Source organism: Lytechinus pictus, chromosome 3 (genome assembly GCF_037042905.1).
Source record: "Lytechinus pictus isolate F3 Inbred chromosome 3, Lp3.0, whole genome shotgun sequence".
In the NCBI taxonomy this organism is placed as follows: domain Eukaryota; kingdom Metazoa; phylum Echinodermata; class Echinoidea; order Temnopleuroida; family Toxopneustidae; genus Lytechinus; species Lytechinus pictus.
The window spans coordinates 62219980-62242878 of record NC_087247.1 but is presented as its reverse complement, the minus strand read 5'-3'; the positions used below and the strand labels follow the sequence as shown (position 1 = coordinate 62242878).

At 32.5% G+C, this 22899-nt stretch overlaps 1 protein-coding gene across 1 annotated transcript; it reads right to left on the bottom strand.

Annotated features, from left to right (window-relative positions):
- Positions 1-61: 61 nt before the first annotated feature.
- Positions 62-21189, bottom strand: LOC129255433 (thrombospondin type-1 domain-containing protein 7A-like). The gene is made up of 22 exons (XM_064096044.1): positions 21096-21189; positions 18334-18539; positions 17663-17867; positions 17189-17426; positions 16568-16683; positions 14573-14803; positions 13918-14112; positions 12262-12525; positions 11731-11903; positions 11070-11218; positions 10736-10892; positions 10105-10380; positions 9340-9457; positions 8754-8899; positions 8232-8387; positions 7594-7696; positions 6885-6974; positions 6362-6457; positions 5976-6099; positions 5087-5343; positions 4510-4594; positions 62-4101 (listed from the first exon to the last, which is right to left on the bottom strand). Exons 1-22 carry the CDS (start codon positions 21187-21189, stop codon positions 3996-3998), a joined length of 3585 nt encoding a protein of 1194 aa, XP_063952114.1. The 3' UTR covers positions 62-3995.
- Positions 21190-22899: the final 1710 nt, after the last annotated feature.

Here is a 22899-nt window from a genome sequence, read left to right as displayed (position 1 = left end):
GATTAATAAATCATACTACTGTCAACAGAACTTCAATTATAACAACAATTACAAATTTATTGATAATTTGATTGTTCTTTATTCCGAAAAGAAAAGAAAGTTTGACACTCATATTAAAAAGACTACACAGCTCCATATTAAAACATTACACCATTCAAACATAATAATTTCCTTTCATTTTCAGAACATGAACTTGGAAGAAAAAAAAACCAAAAGCTTTTTTCATCACATTCATAGAAAATACATTGGCGAATTCACATCCACAACAGGGAATATCATTTTCAATAATTTAGTAAAATAAACAATATTTACAATAATTACATGACACATTGAAAGATGATGGATGAATATTTATAGTCAGATTAACATTACTTACACAGAGAAGGCAAGACATCCAACATGAAAACAAAAAGATATTTGATGGTTGATGGGATGGGGAAAAAGAAAATACAGGTGGGATTTTTACATTTATTCAATATTCTCATCTATAATTGTGAAACTATATGTTTTTTTTTTAAATCTAAAATTGCATTTGAAAGAAAAGCTAATTTTACATGCCTATAAATATATACTGGAGAGGGGAGGTTCACACATGTATATATATATATATAAATTTTTGAATGAATTGATATATATCTTTGTTTATAAAAAAGATGATCAATACACAAGTATTAGCTTGTTATAGGTACACATGATAAGCTACAACATTAAAGTAGAATAAATATGTATGGAAATGGGAAATACATTATATGTCACAAAAATACTTCTTTTTCACATTACAGTCAAAGAACTACAAATATTGCTGAAAGAAATTTTGGAAATAAAAGTTTGATCACAAGCTCTGGCTAACTGACTTTATTTAGTTATAAATGTGGGTTAAAATCTGGAGTCAAATACCAGCCATTCCATGCAAATCTCATGTAATCATAATGATATTTTTAAAAAGATTTTAATCAACTATACTTTTTGTTTGAGCTCACTGATATTAAAATGTAAAATAACTCCTCCCCTTTCATTATGATAAACCATTTCAGACCAAAGAAATTAGTTCATTTAAAAGAAAGACATTCTCCTTGTCAGACATTCATAATAATGTATATACAGTCCTTTTTTATCAATTATTCTGATTAAATATTAATCACATGTTAAATGAAATGTCACACATTTTAAAAAATTTTATGTTAAATGTATGGAAATCCTTAAAACAAACATTCTATCCACTTCATAATATACACTGAGATAATTTACAAAAAATTTGTACAATCCATTTTCTATTCTATTAATGCACCTCACATAAGAGCTTGCTTTTTCCTGGCATAATTTCTAAAGCAATATTTGCAGATATGCAAATTAATATAAAACATGACTTGACCATTCGGACAGTCTGCATATTTATTGATCTTGACTGAAATAGAGAAGTGTTAAAAGAAACGGACAAATGACTTAAATAACAAGGTGTTATATGGTTAGAATATATGAGGGTGAAGGGGAAGTTATACTGATGCATTGTTTTAAGCAGCGCAAAAGTGGAAAAATGTTTTAAAGGTAACAGTAAAAATATCTGCCATATCAGACTGAAAGCACATATTTTCTTCTGTTTGTTTTTTTCTCTGAAAATTGCATAGAATAAAAGAATATTCTTGCGATGTCAGGGCCTTCTTTTGAGCCTTTCCTTTCTGTTTCATTTGACAGTTCTCTCCATGAATGTACATGTATTGCTACAAATTTGCTCCATATTGCCAAATATTAGTACATATTGAAATGAAATATAATTCTAGGTTTGGATGGAAATTAATTGGCATTTTGCTATCAATTGACTTCGTATTTTTTCGATGGGTAAATTCCCTTGTTCGATATCTTTAATGCAATTCTGTTTTTAATATAATTCTATCTTACATATTAATGAACAAAAATAAGAATAAATATCATCAGACTATGGTCTATCTTTGTTTAGCACCAATGAAGTATCTTATCTTTTAAAGGGGAAACCTACCCTTACATCAAGTTTGTCTAATAAAAACATAGGAGAGAAACGCCAAAATGAAGAGTTGATGTAAAGAACAACACATCAATGAATGTGTTGATTTTCATGATGTCATATACTAGCAGCTGCCCAGCATGTCATGTATATAAATTCCATGAATTCTCATTTTCTAATAGTTCATGACTGATTTTTTTTCACCGAAATCTCATACAATGTAATGATGTATTGAATTTATGGAAGAAAAACTTCAAATTTTCTGAGAAAATAACATTTAATGGAATTGATATCACGTATGGGGAGCTGCATATATGACATCACAAAATCATAACTTAATAAATCCACAACTCTTTGATAGATTTTAGATGGTCATCACCATTATGTTTCTTTAATTTTCTTGTATTCATTAAAACCATCGTCAGGTTGAGAGTGTTTCATCAATATTAGTCATCTGGCAGATTACTAATTTTGATTGGCTGAAAAGCTCAGGTGTCTGACTGTTACTATGGTAACTGTCTGACAAGTCCTTTCATACTACCCAGATTGTGCTTTCCATTCAAGTTCAAGGCAAAGGTCAATCTTCTTCAAATACCTTTTGTTCAAATAATGTTCAGTCATCAACTTTACAAATCATAATATCATTTTCAAAATTCTCATTCAACTGTGATAACCGATATCACACAATTGTTCAATCATGTAAAATTGATATCAAATATCAGGATTTTCATCCAAATTACTATCATCATTGCTTATTACTTATCCTTTTATCATAACTTCTTCACATGAAAATAATCATATATTTGTCCAATATTCAAATCAACACAGCCATATTTTCTTTATTTATTCAGCGCATAATTTCACATTCATCCTTTGACCAACTGAGGTCTAACAAACAGAATACAAGGATAGAAGCTTTCTCATAAAATATACAATCACCATTAACTTACTAATACCATCTTTTCATCACAGTTCATCATTTCTTTGCACATCACTCAGATCCAACATTATTTCATCCTCATTACATTTTATCAGTTCTATATGATGCATAGCTGGGCTCTTTTGCATGAACGTTACCATTGTGGTAACTCTATCATCCAGTTTGTAACTACCATGGTAACAATGCTCAACAGAAAATCAAAATCAAGGATTGGATGGTAATACCATTGGATTGCAAAGTTATCATAATAAATAACTTTTATGCAAAGGGGTCCATCTCGATCTTGCTTTGATGTCCTGTTAAATTGTACAATATCACCTGTACAAGTTGACCAGCCTTGACAATTAATTGCTTATCTTTAAATACTTACTGTGAAATCACAATATAATTGTTCACCCCTTCCATTTTTCTTCTGTTAGAAATATATTAGGAGGTCCAGAGCTATGACAACATGGTGTTCTCTCATATATGCCCTGTACAGAATTCCTTTCTGTCAGCTAATGAACATGATTGTAGTGTGAGTAAAAGCATAGTATCAAGCGTAGAGACAGAGGTATTCAATCCCAGCAACAATTTTATGGAGGCTTAAAAAGCAAACCAGTTTACTTGTGATGGAGCTGATGATAAAGGATCCAGGATCAAGTTGAAACAATGATAGCCACCATTTCAAACAGAATCAATTACTCAATGAGGGCGATTTTGTCTTTTCCATTCATGATAAGTTTCTCTACTTTCAAGTCTTCCAAGGATCGCATACATCTCTTTGTATCAAGAAAAATCAAACAACGCAGCATGAAGAAGTTTTGGTCAAAAAGTTTGTTTTTTGTAATCATAATCTCTTTTCTTTGATCAACATTGAGATCCAACTTCAGTTCCATCTCTTGAGAACCTATAGCTGACATATGTTGATTGATTCCCTAACGCAAAGCCATCACTTCTCCTGGCTAGCTCTTTCTCTACATCTTTCCTCTCCCTGGTTTGACCTGTTGATGGCGCTGTACATGCAGCCACACTACGACGATTAACCACCGCAGCTTGACCCTTTTCAATCTCTGTATTCTGTTTGTTAACATCTAGTCATAATTCAATCTCTCCTGTGTATTTCTTCTGAACAGTTTCATCCCAGTACATGGAGTAATCTGGTTCAGGCTTTTTCTCCTCCTCTCTCTTCTTCGGTGCACACCTACAACAACAGTAAATACAAAGTCAGACATACTGTTGATTCTTACTTGTTCACAAACATTTTTCAGTCATAATCTATATCAACGTTATCAATTACCTTACTAATCAAAGTACAAACATTTTCTCAATATATTTCTTAAAGATTAAACACCACTTAAAATATTGTGTACTTTTTAAAATTATGAACAAAAATATCTTCCAAAATTTACTCAAATTAGAATCAAAACACATACTACAAATGTAAACAATTCAATATTTTAAAGATGAATTCAATTTACATTTCTAATGCGTGTTACACTTACACTAAACAGTTGATATAGGTGTGACAAATGGTATGGTTATGAAAAAAATAGAAAGAAATCTATAGAAATATTGAGAAAAATAAATATGAGAATTATGATATACTTACTTGGCACAGCAGAGTACTACAGCTACAATCACTATGAGAAGGACGACTACTGCTGCTATAGCATACACCCAAGGAGGGAGCGCAGCTGAAATAGATAACAAAGATAAATGCAATAATATTATACACCATGACAATTATTTCTTTTAAGTGAAAATGAACACTCTTTGTTTCCCTCAACAAAAAATGAAGAGGAAGATACAAATAGGGAAGAGTAAAACACACAAAAAACAGATTTCCAAAATACCTGTCCCACTTGAAAGAGATAGCGAGTATTTCATATATCAATATGAACTTTTTCTTTCTCCTTCCTAAAATAAAAAAAATATTCAAATCTATCACGTCACATACTGTTTGATTTTTTCTCACCCTATCTTTGCTACCTGGGGGGAAATATATATTCAGTTTCTGTCTACTTGCTACATATTCTTTCTTCTCTTCTATAACATCATTTCATCCTCTCTTATACCAACCATTTCATTTGTTTTTAATTTCCTTTTATTCATTTATTACATTCCAAACATATCTTTAAACTTAAATTTTCTACATGTAGTTCATAAATAACCCAATCTGCACTTACCTAGAAATGATTGTTGTTGAGGTGGTTTTGGTGTTTCAGTAGGGTTGTTCTGACCTTTACCTGCTTGTGCATTGTTATTCAATCCAGTATTCACAGAGTTACCAGTACCAATTCCAGAATCACCAGAATTGGTGAGTTCTCCAGCAGTACCTGGTCTACCAGATGGTCCAGGAGATAGTGATGGGTCAGACTCTGTGTGGACCATAGGAGACATGTAACCTACATGGAGACATGCCTCAAGCTGACCACTACTCATGCTGTCAGATTTAAGAAAAAGGAAACAAATAGAGTCACATGCACATGGCATTGTTACATACCATATCAGCATACAGCACATATCAATTTCAAACTGTGTGGCGTTTCATCATGACAAGACTGTAAATGGACACAAATTCAACAGAATTGCTATCATATTCTTTCATACTGAAAATGATTGAGAATAGAAACACATGATGAGTAGAGATTGCTCTATGTATCTTGCAATGGCTTGCTTATAGACAAAGATAGGAAAACTTCTTTCATTTCATATTTGCTATACCCTTAAATCCCTTTAATGTGAAATAACTTGTAACTTGGACATGGAATTCAAAAAGATTACAGCTCTGTAATCAAACCTTTGGTAAGCCCAAAAAGACAAAAAAAATAAAACAAAACTTTATAATTACTACGTATACTAAAGTATCCCCTTTTAAAATATATTTTTTTTAATTTCAACATGAGCCAAAATGACTGTTCTTCAATAGGTCTGTACATGTCTAAACAACAAATTTCATCTTTAAATTTCATCTATAGCCCAGAATTTCAATAGAGACATGAAATTGCAGTTTGAGATTTTTGTAAAACTGAGAAAATGTAGAAATATAAAGGACAGAGGAATCATCAAACTCACCTGTAAATAGCTTTGTAACCCAAGTCACACACACATCTATTATCTTCTGTACAGTATGAAGATTCAATGTAACATTCAGGATTACATATGGATCTACTGGATGGTTTATCAAGGGTACAGGCACCTAGAATAATAAATAATGAAAAGGAATTGAAATGATAACTCAGAAAAGAATATTCAAAGTTTACAGATCATCAACTTATGAAATGATTATTCAAATTGATACCTTATTCAAGGATGGAAATTAGTTCAGAAATTATCAAGCGTTTGTAAATTTATAAATATCTATTTTGCAAGACCAACATAACTGAGAAAAGGACATTTGATAATAATATTGATTGCCAATGTCTTGAACACGTAGGAAACATGAATCTAATTCAACATACCTGTGACATTGAGTCCATCTGACCTTCGACACCAGACATCTCGTTGATCTCTCTCCCAATCACCAACAAACCATTCAAACAAATAACATCGCTCACCTAAAATATAAGCAATGTACAAGAGTGAACTGTCATTAAAAAGATCTATCAACCTTACTTAAATATCTACTGGTAACATACTTCTTTATGGAAAAGTTGACAAACTTTGATGATGTAAAATAAGCTGTGTAGTTAGATACAATTAATATGAAATCCGACCAAGAATAACCAATTTTTTATTGATATTCATTAAATTCATATGAATCTGCAACATACAACCCTAAGAATACTTGGAATGCTATAAATCAATTTAAAGTGAAAACAGTATTCCATTAATTCATCATTGTATGTAATGATAGATAACACATTTATCTACATGAATTTCTAGCAGATAAGATCTAACACTACATTATCATTTAGCTTTATCCAACTGGGATATTCACTTATTGTCTGGCATACACACTAAGTTATAAAGTTTAATAGATACCTGAGCATGTTCTTGTTTCCCAATCATCTCCAGGGCATACTCTATCAGTGGTTAGACTGGCTCGAGATCTCACCTGGATACCTTCAGAACCTATTACAAACAGGTTAATGATGGAACAATTGTACCATTATGTTTATACAGTGAATATAACTGCTACTGCTAAATACATACCTATGAGCTTTTTGAAAAAACAGTAAAGTTTGTGTCTATATTGATGGACAAAAAATGTCAAAGCACATGTTATGTAACAAGTAAAGTCGTTAACTCTACATTAAAATTTTGAATAAAAAAAAATCATTTACTATTGTTATAACGCGTTGCGTTTACTCATTAAGGAGAATAAAATTAACATGATATATTACACTTTATAAAGGTATGTCTAAGACTAAGAACATGAGTGGAGAAACTGTATTGAAAGTAAGAAATACAGATAATAAACTAAAAAATATTTCTGTTACTATAAAGTGGAAATAATGTACTACTGTGTATGTCTCTAGTTTTCTTCTGAATAAAGGGGTCGTGGCTAGTAAGCAAGTCACATATTTATATATATGATTTTCAACACGCATAACATGTAACCCATGGTTTTAAATGGTAGATGGTTTGTGAGATTTTGACTATGTATTGTTACTTTGATTGTATTTGTTGAACAGAAAAATTAATAAATCTAATCTAGAAGATAATATTATCCTATAAGTGTCCTACTTACCTATAGGTCTACCTTGTACACATGTTCTATGACATACACTCCATTGACTCCATGCAGTATGATGACATTCACCAGGGCAAGGTACTTCACAAAAATGTTCTCTCTACAAAAAAAAAAAAAATCATTATTCCATTTCATAATCTATGATAATTTCCTTATGTATACTTAACAATGAAAAACTCATTAAAAACATCTGGATCAAAGATTTCCATAACACACTTACTGTTAAGAGTGGCTTATATATCTAAATGATATTTAATTATGAGGAAATATTGTCTGCACTCATTTTAATTGTTAATTTTAATTGTTAATCTTTTGTAAGGGTAAATATGATGCCTGAATTATATATGATAATTTAGCCCATTCAAAAATAGAATTTTCATTATATTCACACATTCAAACCAGCTTTAGTGATCACCACAATATAAGAATCAGCTGTCTGTAAAGACCACATACTTATGTCTCCATTGATACATGTATTGCAGGACCCAAAGACCGCTTTTTATAAGGAATGCTTTTCTTGTCTCCCTTGAGTGATCTTTATAGACAGGTTTTACTGTACAATCGCATTAAGCAATTAATTGTCTCATTCCAAATGCATTAATGAATGAAAAGATCAGGCTGAGCGTTGCATATACCTCTAAGAATTCATGTCCATGTGATGTGATGTTTGTATTCTTATCATAGATGTCTGTGCTCCTTGTGAAAAGACAGAAGCTATCTGGAACGGCTAACCCACTAGGCTGACGACATGTCACATTCCTCTTTCTTACGCCAGCACCACATTCACCAATCTGATGGGACATAACATGAAATTAGAGTAAATCAAAATATCCTTTGATTTCCTAAGAGACTTTAATGACTACAGTAACAAGATAATATAGGTAGTGTCTTTACTAATGCTTTGCAGATGTACATGCTGAAAAAATTATTTGACCAACAATACAAACAGGTTTAGGATTTATCATTGCTAAGAGTTGATGAATGTCAATTTTATATCACAGTAATACATCAGGTAGCTTTTTTTTATATAATATAAAAAAAAAACCCAAAGACTTAAAATGTTGTATATATGCAGAGATACATAGTAAACAGGTAGTTTACACTATATATACAAGTAGATAAGTTTATGCATCAAATTGAAAGAGCGGATATCATACCAGTGTTGTACAATCATTCCATTGTGTAATAGCCCAATCATAACATGGTACTGCTTTACATGGTTTATCTTGAGTTAAAGAAGATGGACATGGTCGTCCTTTCTGGTTGGGCTCCTGTAGAATACTACGATGTCTCATCCTTACAGCTGGATTAACAATCAGAAAGTAAAAAGAACATATATAGTTAAGAGCCAGGTAAACAGGACTATTGACAACAATTAATTTTTAAGATTAAGTTTTTGAAAGACTTTATTTTTGCCTTTATTGGAACGTAGATACAGTGGCTTGCAAGGAATCTAAACTGAAAATTACCTCTAGTCTCTTGACATGAAAGTTAATAAAAGATAAGGATAATACTCTGCTCATTTTGAGAATCTTATTAAATGCATATATTTTTATTACTATGCTTTAAAAACTAATTATTCTTTAAAGTATGTTAAAAACAGGTGTTCCCTGGAGTAGCACATGATTAAATTTAAAGGCAAGTAAACTCTAATTTTTAAAGATTCATTCACTGACCAAATAAGCCATTAAGCTACAAAAATTGCCTCTTTATCATAATAAGAGTATGAAAGTGTTTACTTACCATCATTGCCACATGTTTTAGAGCATTCTGACCATTCAGTCCACTGTGTTAGTGTACAATCTACTGGACATGCTACTTCACATGACTGAGATGTAGTCAGAGGCATAGATGTAGAAAACTGTGTAAAGAAATCATGAAATATTAAAGAGAACATTAATCAAATTATTCATTTAGTGCATTGTGGTGGATTACATAATAACGTGAAGAACTTCATATCTAATGCTGATTAAGAATACAATTGAGGATATTATAAAAAAAATAATAGATTAATAAAAATATTTATAAGACTTCTTCAAAGAGTGTGAAATGTGAAATACTTCATTTCATCATGAAAATGTGATGCTTTAAAAAAATGTTCTATGTAATATTGCTCTTCATAAATAAGTTCACATGACTGCTTAAGTGTTGATTGTATGCATTAGTATCATTAAAATGAATCTAAAAAATATATATACTTAGTAATTATAACTAAAATAAAAATGATATGAAATATAGTTTTTAAAAAAAGGGAGAAGCTCTGAGCAGCATCGTTTTTTGTAAGTTAACTATATTGATTTATAATTAACAACAACCTAAGATATATACCTCTCAAAATATGCCTCCGATGAACCACATTTTAAGATATTTCAGATGCTTGACTCTCATCCATTTTTCAACAGATTCTGCTGCTGTACCTAATTACCCTTATGATCCCTAACAAATATCAATTAATATAGGCAGCTGACACATCTAAATAATTAAAACTATACTGAGTGATGTTAATACCTCTTCACATTTTGAGACCTCAACAATGCGTCCATCGCTTCGCAGACATTGCAGGAGCCTATCCTGAATCCCTTCTCCACAGATCTTGCCCTTCTCTAGTTGACATGGGCTCCATTCTGTTGAGTTCCAGATGTAGGTAAAGCAGTTGATCCCTGGCATACACTGTTCTCTTTCTATCAAGTGAGGGCAGCTTAGAGGACCATCTTCGTCAGTAGTGTCAATCGGATTACGAAGGATGAGACGGTTGCGGGTACGGAAGGTGTCTTGTGGACAGTCCTATAGGAAGTGATGATGTATTAAGAATATAATTACATATTCATTTGAATTATAATCATATAATGATAATTCATTTATCACTATCATAACCATACATAGGAAGAATTTTGGGGAACAGTAATAAGCAAAAACTAATTTGATATATGTTTTCAACTTGATTGTTTTCTACCTAATGATAATATTCTTGGACTTCCACTCAAAATCTTAAAATTCTGTTAACTGGATGCACTTTTTTGGGAGGTCAATGTTTGATGCCTACTTTCTTTCTCTTTCACACACTCACTATTACTCTCTTCAACTCTCTGTCTGTCTGTCCTACTCTCTATCTCTCTTTTTCTCTCTGTATGTTTCTTACCTGTGGGCATGTAGTCCATTCAGTCCAGCTGCTAACCACACATTGTCCCGGACAATGTTCAATACAAGCGTCTACCAGTACAGGTTTTCTACTAGCATCACACTCTGATAGATTAGTAACTTGTGCTCGGAAACCATGGTCTACAGGAATTACACAGCTGAAGGATGACAAAATCAATACTCAATGAATCTCAGAGCGTTACAATAAATGTTATGAATATAATCTGACAATTAAAAGATGTAATATGCATTTTATTCTATTATGCCAACTGATAATATCTAGTAAAATATTCTTGTCTCTAGTCTGAGATGATATTAATGGAATAAATACTTACGAAACACCTCTTCTCTTGACACCATGACCGCAATCCTTTCCATCATTCGTACTGATGACCTTACTAACAACACAGCCCTGCCAATCCCCTGCCTGCCATGATGCATCTAATCTTCCAATACCCACACGGCATTTCTTCGATTCATCAATCTGGAAGTATAGCAGAGAATTGAAATTGTTTTGATAAAGATAAATTGCCTTTTCTTTTGTACATTTTCATTTGTATAGCATGCTTACACCTGCTGTTATGTTATATTCAACAAGTTTATTGATAATTCGTATTTTTGCCTCAGCTAATGTTCAATGCATTTTGAAGGGATTAGATGCCAAGTCCACCCCCTCCTTTCTATTCCAACCTAACTCTCATCACAGATAAGAATGTTGTGATTCACAGTCTTATCCATAACAATAAATAATATGGGGCTTTTATAAAGCATACAATAAAGTTTCTAAGTGCTTTACAACTTAATTGGTACGTAAATGAAACAAAGTAAAAATGTATTAAACATAGTAAATAGAAACAAAGTATAAATTCCAATTCCAATAAGTGCTTATCAATGAAGTATGATTAGCACAACTTTAAGCAGTTATCCATAAGATACAAATGAATATATGCAAAATCCTAAAAACAACAAACAAATTCAAAGTATTGTTAAACATACCCAGTTGTTATTATGTTCCGGACATGGTCTACCTCCATTTAAAGCTGGTGTTACTATCTGCTGCCATCTAGTGGTCACACCTATACCACTTTGCTTACATGATCTCCAATCTGACCAATCACTAAGCTCACAGTCTACGGGACAGGGGACAGCGCAGTGTTCTTCCATGAAATCTAGGATATTGGTAAAATTATGATAGAAAAATGATAAAAAGTGAAAATTCAATTAGGGTTCTTTATAAGCCATACATTAAATATTTCCAATCTCCTTTAAATTTCATACATATCTGAAATGAGACATAATATTTTGATATATCTTTAAAACAGTAAAAACAAAAATATTGAACTTTCATTATGTGAATATATGCTACTACATGCAATAGCAAATACAAAGAAGGTATGAATAGAGATAGGGAAAAGTGATGGATCATTGCATTATTTTCTAAAAAGCATTTTACCACATTAAAAAAACTTTCATTCATGTTTCACAAGAAACATTGTCTTTGATTTAAATTACAAATTGATTACATACCATTTTCAGTTCCACAATGTGTGACATCCACATATCTATCATCTTGATCCAGACATACTAAGGGTCGATATTTGATACCATTTCCACATTCTAGCTGTTCATCATTGCTTCTCATTCCTTGTACCTCAAACTGAGGTCCACCAAGAAGACAATCAGACCATTTCCCTTTAGGGACAAGACGATAGGAGGGGCACTTGCAGGGGCGTGACTCTGTCCGAGGGTAGATCTCAGTGTTCAGGCATTCTGGCTGACGCTGACTACGACCTGTCATACACAAGCATTTAGTCCAGAAATTAATCAATAGAGATGTGCGCATAATAATATTTGTTTGGTTTGAAAAGTACAAGAGATCAACTGATAAATTCTAATTTAACAGAAAATAATCCAAATGCAATTTTATGCATAAAAGACAAGATAAGGTTAATTTGGGAAAAGTTTTTAAAAAATATTAATCGACAGATGAATTGATTTTTTATTATTTCTTTTTATTTGATTTTTTTCAAAACTGCTCAATTTTCCCAAACCGATTAAATTTTTGTACTTCAAATCAAATTATGTCATATCATAGAGCTGATATACACATGACAGATAAGTAAATGTAACTATATTTTACATTTGATTAGATTTTCAGATTAAAATGCTTGCAAAAAATTATACTAATTGAAATTGGTAGTTGATTAGACTTGCCACTGGCTTCAATGTATCCTTTAGAATATCTAATCATGTTTTCCAGAGACTCTTTCCATTGCCTAATGGATTAATTTAATTCTGTATGTTGTACATTTCAAATTACTGGATCTTCTAAAAAAATTGATTGAAATTAACATACATGTATGAATACTTGAGTATGGCTTGCATTTCAACTTTGTTCATTTCATGCAAATTACATTCTAATCTGTATATCAAATGTACATTTCATCCTGTAATGAACACAGTGAAAATGTCAAGTATGTGTTATGGAGATGTATATTCCCTGGGATATCAACATGAAAGCAAGAATTTGAAACACCTGAAATTATCCCATAGTATGCTACCTTTAGTTTTATACACAGGAATACTGGGGTCAATAATGAATAATCCACAAGTATGGTTTAAAATGTTATATTAATGTAGCTTCAACTTTCACATTCCCTGCAAATTTAAGGGTCCCTTGTAGTCTCAAAGTCATCTTACATAGGCTCAATGCCTTCCTTTCTGATATATGAAGTATTCTAAAATTGATACTGGATCCCCCCCCCCATATCCCTTATTTTACCCTTTTGTTCAAAGAGATTTTTGTTAGACTTTTTTTCTTTGTGATTTAATCCTTGGACCCCATGGAAGAACAGTACTGTCTTTGGGCAGAGCTGAACTGGGTGTCCTTCATATTTCACTATCCTCATGTCTCTTTGGTATATATATATATATATATATATATATATATATATTGTTGATTTTTGTATATGTTTGTTTCTTACTTGTTATTTTGTATCTTGATTTTATATGTTTCTATGTACACTTAGTTTTTTTATTGTGAATTTTGGAGAATAAATAGATACAAAAAATACAAATATGAAAATCAGTTGTAAGAATAATTAATCCTCAAGAAGACTGATATAATCTCTTGTTTTATATTTTCTAAATATCAGAAACGAAAAGAGCAGATGTTGGACCTACCCATTGCTCTACGTCTTCTAATCTGTGATCCTGTACACTGAGAATGGCAGTTGGTCCATGGAGACCAATCCGTCATACGACAATCATCTGCACATGCTACTCTACAAGGTTGAGATGATAATGGCATCGGTGGTCCATACTGTAGACATAGGTCACTTTCCATGATACTACCATCACTACGCTCACATTGGATACCTGCAATTAACAGATTCTTGATTCAATTACTTTACTTCCAAACTATTACCTTATGTAGTCAAATGGAGAATGTCAATTATTAATTATAAATCTTTTAAAGAAACCAAACAATTAGCTTACCATTAGTATCATGCATGCATTTTTACACTAAGTATTATAAGACAGCAACAACAGAACATCTAATTTTTTTATTGAATAATAAAAATCAGTTATACTCGAGTTTATTCAGACAGTTTAACATTATATCATAAATAATTTGGTATTATAAGTTGATATGCTCTAATTTGAGAACTAATCTAATTAGTTGGCAATTGGCCAAACCTATTGCATGCTTAACATAAGGAATGACATAAGTCTTTCTGAGAAACATTGAGGAGGCTGTGCAATTAACATCTTCAGCTATGAGACCCAAATGAGTAGCATATCTATGCAGGAGAAAATCATAAAAAAGGTGGTTCACCTCTGGTTTTGAGTCCATCTCCGCATTGCTCCTGAATTCCATCTATACTAATGACATCTATCCCAGTCAACCGACACTCACTCCACGTGCCAACTAACCAGGTGTAGGAATAGCAGGAGTCTGGCTTGTTGCATGTTCTTTCTTCACGAAGTAAAGTGGGACATTCCTCGCCTCCGTTTTGTGGTTGTTGCAAGACGTAACGTCTTCTCTCTTGCGTGGCAAGGGATCCATCTATATATGATGACAAATTGAGATGAAATTAAAAAGATTTTATGAAAATACAGGAAGACAAAGAGAGAAATAAGAAATTAATATCTGGAGACATGTTGCCTATCATTCTCTTTTTTCAGAATAGAGAGAAAAAAGGGATATTAATTAATCCAAAATCTTTAGTACAGCACAGCCCAAGTATCTTTTAATGGAGGATGTAATGAAAATATTATTATAAAAATCAAGGGATACATTTAACAGGAGATAAGTGGAAAAAATATCTTGTGGCTGAAAGTATATCCTCCCTCAATCAGCAATAAAAGAGGGGACAATTCTATTAACCCACATTCTAGTGTAAGAATTTCAACCATGCAATACAAAAAAGAGATTTGAGACGTGATATCTGATGGAACATTACCAGTGATATAAATTCATATTCAGACTTAGATGAGGATAATATTGATGCAGAGATAAACATGATGGCTCATACAATAATAAACTGCAATAAGCAAAGCATGGTTCTGATTATGTAGAATAATTCATTTATTTCTTGATAGTGCTAAATAAAGAAATCTAAAATCTTTTGTACATTTTGATCTACTGTATAAAAATAAGGTCTGAAGTCTTTTAATAGCCAATATGATAATAATTTTCTCTAGAAATCACCATACTTGGTAAACTTTGTATGTTTACAGTTATGTAAATAACAACCCCCAAAAATAAAAGAATGGAACTGCAAATAAATCGAAATTCAACAAATTTGTTCAATACATAAACACAATTACATCACAAAATACAAATGTTTTGTCAAGTCTTTAATCACTCAGTAACATACACCATCAAAGAAATAATAACCTATAATAACCTATAAACTTATCATGTCCATAAGTTATATCTTTTATTTGTTGTAATGTTTTATTTTAGGGGCTGCTTAGCTTCATTGGGAATAAGACACTACATGAATCTTAATTGGTTGTCTTCTCTTATAACTCATCTATAATCAGTAAGCATTCCACAACTTCTCTGTCTCGTATTAATCTTATCCTGCCCCGTTATAACTTAAGTCTCATACATCACAAGCAAGGCGCATGACGGCACTGACATACAAAGAGAGAAGACGACCCGGGGCAATAGAGGGACTGGCAGAAAATTAGATAGCAATTACAGGGGAAATTGATGCTGTTTTCATGGCAAGCAAATGCACCCATGGGCAGTTTGGATGAAAAAGTAATGGGGGTTTGAAATGGATTTCATACCTTTGATAGGGGTAGTGACCTGTCTCTATCATCTGAATGTTACTCTGTTTAGTTTTCATATATGAGGAAGTACTATCAAGCCTCAAGGAAATCAAAACACCAAAGATCAACACTTCTTTTCTTCAAGAATCTTACAAATCATTTAAGATAATATATGGACTATCCAACATGAAAACTCCAACAATGTTTATAAATTTACCTAAATCAGAAACGCTGACTTTCATTTGTTAGATTTCTTACTCACTCTCCAATAATTCTTTATTTCAATCAGCGATAGTTAGATCAGTTCTATATTGTGTATGTGCATGTAGCTCTTTGGTTGTTTTATATTGAATTCAAACTTATAGAAGCCCCCAAGTATGGATTCCTAATTCTTTCAGAGACAGTCTGCACTGACCCTTAAACATAAATGACTAAAATCAGATTCTCTCAGAAGCAAACCAGCAGCACAAACATAATTCCCTGATTCATCAAAACAAACTAGAATTTAAAAAATGAATTAAAATGTGAGTTTAGATCAAAGAGTTACCTGTAGAGCAAGTTGTGGGACAGGGTGTCCAGTCTCCAAACTCTGATACAATACAATTTAAAGTACATTCTACCTCACATGACCGAGAAGCAGGAGGACGCACTGGTGCATAACACCTTAAGGGAGGAAAAGCAGATTATTTGAAACTTCAATAAAGGCTGACATAATTCATTTTTTCCATGAATTGTGTCGTACAAAGACAGTGAATAAAAGTGATTATAAGAAAAAAGTGCATCACAAGTTACATATTAGGCATATTTCATAAATAACCTTAGAATGTTAACATTGCAATTATGACTACTGCCATGGTAACTGAGCTTAGCTGCCAAACATATCAAGGTCTCCATGGTATGAACATTTACCGCAGTCATAAGTTTTTATGTAAGGGAGTAATAAAGTCCATTTAGATCAGGGAACTGTCTGCCAGGTTGCAATTTTTGCAAATAAAATTTATATTAATTTCAACTGTGTACGTAAGAGAGAGAAGTTAAGATCAATCTGTACTTTTGTTTGATTTTAATCAATAACAACTATTTGTAAAAGGGCCTGCTCCCAGATATTTGATCAAAACTAAAAAAATACCATACCCAAAGGGAAAGAGTATTTCAAACTTTAATTTACCTTTTATCTGGTGCAATCTTAGCTGGACTGACCCGACTGCAACTAACATTTCTTGTTTGAGTACCTGTTCCACAGCTCCCATACTCATCTGGTGTAGTAGTTTGATCTGTATTCTCTGAACTTGGTAAGCATTCTCCCCATTCCGTAGTAAGCCAACCAAACAGGGTACAACTATGATGGTTACAAACTCTGGATTCTTTCATTTCACTACTTTCCACATCAGGACATTCAGCTCCACCTGTAGTAAATAAATATATCATGAAAATAATTTTCTAATAAAAAAGTCATATAAAATGGGACTTAACAGATATAATCAACATTATCTAGATGTGGTCTTCTCATCATATGTATAATTTGTCTTGTATTTGTCTACAATCTCTCACAAGTAAGATATTTAATTTACTACACTAGAAACAAAATTGTTAAAAAGGTTTATAAATATACACATCTAAGAATGATAGAGGATGTACCCACCAGGTCCAGGCTGTGCCAAGATGACTCTGTAACGTTCCTGGACACCACCTGGTCTACCTGTCTCTGATTCACATGATTGAGAACATTCACTCCATGGTCCCCATTCACCTAACACACAATCCGATGAACATGGGGCCTCACAGCTGATCTCTGCTGAAGGTTTGTTACTGAGGGCCTCACACATAAGCTCATCTTCAATTGGAATCTAGAAAATGGGAAAACAACAACCAAAAAATAAGACGTTTAAGTGACTAAGGACATATCAAGAGCTACAAGGTAGTTCACACTTTGATGGATCAAAGGCAAGTATAAAGGTACTATTTTATGAAGGAGGGAATGCAAAAACATTTTAAGGAAGCATATATCAACATTTCATCTTCTAAATCTATGATCTAGTGAAAAAGGGGAAAGTAAAGTTTTATATGTATAATGCAGATTTATGATTATATTCGAGATAAGATGATGTAAACAACGTGAAATATAATTACACAACCCTCTCTTTGCTCAAATTTAAGGACGCAAATAATTGCTCTGACACTATCAAAGATTCATTTCCTTAGAAGTCATATCTATTCTTTAAAGTTGGATATGATTAGTACTGAACACAAAGATATATGAAAAACATACTGGTAGACATAAAACATTGATAGAAATCCAGAAGGTATTCCTACTTCTTGTGAGTTGATACAGTAGATATTTCTGGTCATGACACCATCTCCACACATAGTTTGTGCATCACTTGGTTGACAGGTTGCTTCCTCTGCTACCCATCTAAAACAAAGCTGAATGTTACATGGGGCATGTTCAGTCAAATGAGGACACTTTCTCCCATGATGCTCTGGAGGGGCCAATATCTCTCGAGAACGATGTATATGCCCTAAAACAATTGAAAATAAATAAATAACTAGTATTTTTAAAGGGATTTTATCCATGGTTTGGTTGGCATTAAACATGACTTTAAAATAATGATTTGGTATTAGACAAGAAAGTTCACTATCTTTCCCACAAGTACTAAAATCAAGAATTCAGAATTATTTATCTATGACTATTGCTCCGGTATTTGAAGTCTCATAGCTTGTAGAAGGTGATATATTTCGGATTAACTTAAAAATCAAGAAATAAGTCATTGCTCTATTGAGAAAAATAATGTTTTATAATTCAGCAATACAAAACTTCAACTACACTGAAGCATTATCAAAATTACTTGCATCTACTGTATAATAGGGTAGCTCTGATTTTTTTTTAACATAAATCGAAAAAGATGTTTAATTTTCTAATTTTTCAAGAATATAAAGTATGATAAATTACTAGCAGCTTTATTTTTAGTACAGAGAAAATATAAAATAATTCAGTATTTTATTCTTTTAAATCTTACACAATCCTCCATTAACCTACTTTGATCACTATCCTAAAGCGACATTTATCAAAGGCAGATAAACACAATTAGTTTTCTATTCAGTATTCCTCTCCCCTCCTTTCCCTACCCACAGGAAGTCTTGTTAACCAGTTGATTAGATTATTATTAACAAACATCAATAATAAAAGATGCCATTTTAAAGGTAAATACCCTTGAGGAAAGAAAATTGGAAGGTACAGAATTTTCTCATTATGTGACCTCAAGGAAGGTATTCACATAGAATCTGATATATTGTCTATCATTTACTTCAAAGGTGCGCCATGTTCATTAAGGTGTGCTACACCTTAGGACAGTCATTATACAGGAGGAAAATATATCATTGAGAATTTGAGAAAGAGGAAGCCAATAGGCTAACATAACAAACTTTGAATTGCCTTATGATAAATCAAGATTCCAGAATACAATGAAATGAATTGACAAAAAGCAGAGATAGAAAGGGATAACATTTTTCACATTTAAAATATCTTGATTACTTTTATTTGAAAAGAATATTTATCAAAGTTTACAAATTATGAACTTCCTAACCAACCTCCATCCACCCCTAAACACAAAAAGACCAAATTCAACATTCCCTTGCATTTTATCATAACTATGATATAAAGGTCCAGTCTTAAGGCGACCGCACACCTTACGATTGGTCTGCGACTCAATTTTGGAATAAAACGTAGTAGAATTTGATGCTAATATTGAGACTTGGAATATCTTACTGTGTAATGCTCGAAATCATCGTACGAATACCTCTGTTCAAATCTGTGACTATGCTATCATCCTTCTTAGAATAAAAGAAAATTTAATACCTAGTCGTAATGACGTCATAGCAGTTGTACGATTGGCTACGATTTGAAACTAATTTGGCCTTTGCTCCAAAATAAAGGCTTGCAATCTTTCAAAATGGTTATATTAGTATTCTTTCAATTAATTTTAACCTCAAATAAAATGATATGCTCCATTCACATTTTCAGAAAATGAGCAAAATGCGATTTGTTCCAAAATCGGATCGCGAACAGTCGTAAGGTGTGCGGTGGCCTTTAGGGACACCTTGGTGAATAATTGTGCTCACAACTTTGGGAATTTTCAAATTATAACCTAAGCGTTATGTATTTTAAACACACTGATTCATTCCTCTCTATCTTAAAATGATCCAATATGTCATAATCACCGATGATTATCAATACGGTATCCTTCTTCTAATTGTGTCTTATCAGTTGAATAATAGGCCTATATTATGGTAAAAGAAAGGCTACTTCGCATGAACTGAATGCAATCCAGTCAGTACTAATTATAGCCTACACTCTACATATATTGGTAAGAAGTATGGCTGATGAAAAGAAAGTAGCTTCCAGCATGTTTACAAAATATGCTACCATTAATTCAAGCAAACATTTCATATTGAAACAAACAAGATAAATACCAAGGGAAGGGAACCACATATGTAATTAATCATATTATTTTTTATGTTACATGCAAGATGAAATATGTAAAATCAAACAAATTTTCATTTACATAGCTATAAAAAATAATCAATAAGCAGACATAAATTATCAATCAAAAAATTATAAGGGGCATTGGATTGATATAAGGGAAATATACTTGAAAATATGGATGGTTGATCCTGTTTTATATTAAACCAGTGATGTGGCGTTGTCACTTTGACGCTGCTGGTGACTGAGAACCCATTATACCAAGGCAGTGGAAATGTCAGCGGTGTTTGTACCATTGATTGCTGACAATATTAGATCAGGAAAAGAATTAACACAAGTCCTGATGGCTCTCGCACATGTTCGGACCTAGATTTCGATTAGCAGTGCAAATATGCTCTACCTCCACCCGGGTTTCCTTTACAGAGCAAGCCATAGTACCATCTTTCTCTCTTTTTTTAAATTCTCAAAAAATTCATTCCAAGATTAATTTGCTTACAATTCAAACAGGTCTTGCGATTACTTGTTTAACAAGTTCTTTTCCTACAAATATTATTGATTATACATGTTGAACTGGGTGTTTATATTCAAATATTACCATCATTATCTCTAATATCATCATTCTTAGTATCATTATCATTGCCACCATAATAATCACCACTACCACCACCATCATCATTGATAGTATTCATTTTTATCAGCATCATTGATTTATTATTCATAATACATCTTTAACATATATTCCAACTACACCGCCCCCAATATCTTGATTAATATCATGGATTTTTAAACATAGAAATAAAGAAGAAAATAATGAATAGTAAATGTGCACTTGATCATTTTCATATCCTGATGGAGAATGGAACATGCAAGTCAATGAATAATAGACTTCATGCATTATTAAAAGCTTCAGTTCATTCATAACAAATGACCACTTGAAAGAAACTTTGATAATTATGTTTACTAAAATATTAAGCTCATGCATTTTATCAATAATGCTGCAAATATGTCTCACCCTACCCTCCCCTACCCATTTATCCCCCTCTCTCCCCTCCCCTCTCTCTTTACAAGTCTTCTTTATATGTTCCATTTCCAAACTCTGCTTCACATTCTTTCACTCATGCTCTCTCTGATTCTCCCCTTGCCTCGAAGCATGTACGTTATCCCACGATACCCCATTTCTACAATTCAAATATCTTGTACAGTATCCCAGTATCACTGGAACCTCTTTATATATTTCCCATTTCAAATACCAAATTGGCATAATATTCAAAATCTGATCATCACCCTGGGACCCCTAACGATGATTCTTCGTGGAGCCATGAATGTAAATATTTATGTCAAAATAGCTCCTATAAGACCACAGTACAACCTAATGAAATCTAGCTTTCTCCATCCTCGTTCTTAATCTTCAGATGAAGTCTCCATCCTTCATCATCTTTCCTTTCTGTCTTTTTTTTCTTCAAATTTGATATCTTTTTCTCTTCCTCCTGCTTTCCTTCTTTCTCTCCTCTCCATTATCTCTATGTCTACCTCTCTCACTTTCAATAGTCCATAGATCTGATTCAATTCTCCCTCTCACCAATTCAATATTCCTTTGCTCTTCTGACCCTTCTCTCCTGTTTCCTTCATTTTTGCTCTATCCTTCTCTCTTCCATTGCTATATTCAGTACATACCACCATTTTAATCTTATCATTATCTATTTTACCACTTTTTTCTATACCACTATATCCCCCTCTTTCTCTATCTCTCCCCTCATTGCACCAATATAAGATACATCTACTACCTCAAGTACAAGTAAACTTTAGCCACACTCTCAAATTGGTTTGCAATCAAATCTCACCTGTAAAACACCTGCAACTAGCATATGTTTTTTCTGGAATCGACATGTGTCATGAGCATTTCCTGCATGCCGCTAGAGTAAATTTCATCTGCTTTCTTGGACAACTCTGGGGATGAATTTCTACATATCTTTGCATTCAACACTTATTTCTTTTTCCATATGCTTGATCTCTGTTTGCAGCATAAGTTTCTATTTGATGTATTATACATCGCGGCATCTATGTCCATCAAAGGAAAGAAATAATTACCACAGACCTGGGTAAACCATCTGATGGGAGGGGGCTTTTACTTTTATTGGATCTTGTGCAAGGAAAGATCTTACCCCTTGATATACCAAAATTTAGGCCAAAAGGCTACTTGAAAAGCTATTGGTTGTCATTCCTTAAATTCTCTACTTTTAGAGTGGGACAATTTATTTCTGTCATTTTTATTGTTACACATGAAACATACTTTCCAAGAAATTCCCTAAGATTTCCCACCCATGCTCAAAGTTTCATTTTGATTGCTCTGGACTGACATCATAATATTTCCCATACTTTCTCCTAGGTATGGCAAGACA

Excerpts from the sequence above, each read along its gene's own strand:
- LOC129255433 (XM_064096044.1), bottom strand. The coding sequence starts at position 21,189 with ATGAATACTATCAATGATGATGGTGGTGGTAGTGGTGATTATTATGGT. Across the intron at positions 16,684-17,188 it reads AAGATTGCACCAGATAAAAG|GTGTTATGCACCAGTGCGTC; the intron begins GTAAATTAAAGT and ends TCCTCCCTTAAG. Across the intron at positions 9,458-10,104 it reads AGGTCTCAAAATGTGAAGAG|TTTTCTACATCTATGCCTCT; the intron begins GTATTAACATCA and ends TTCTTTACACAG.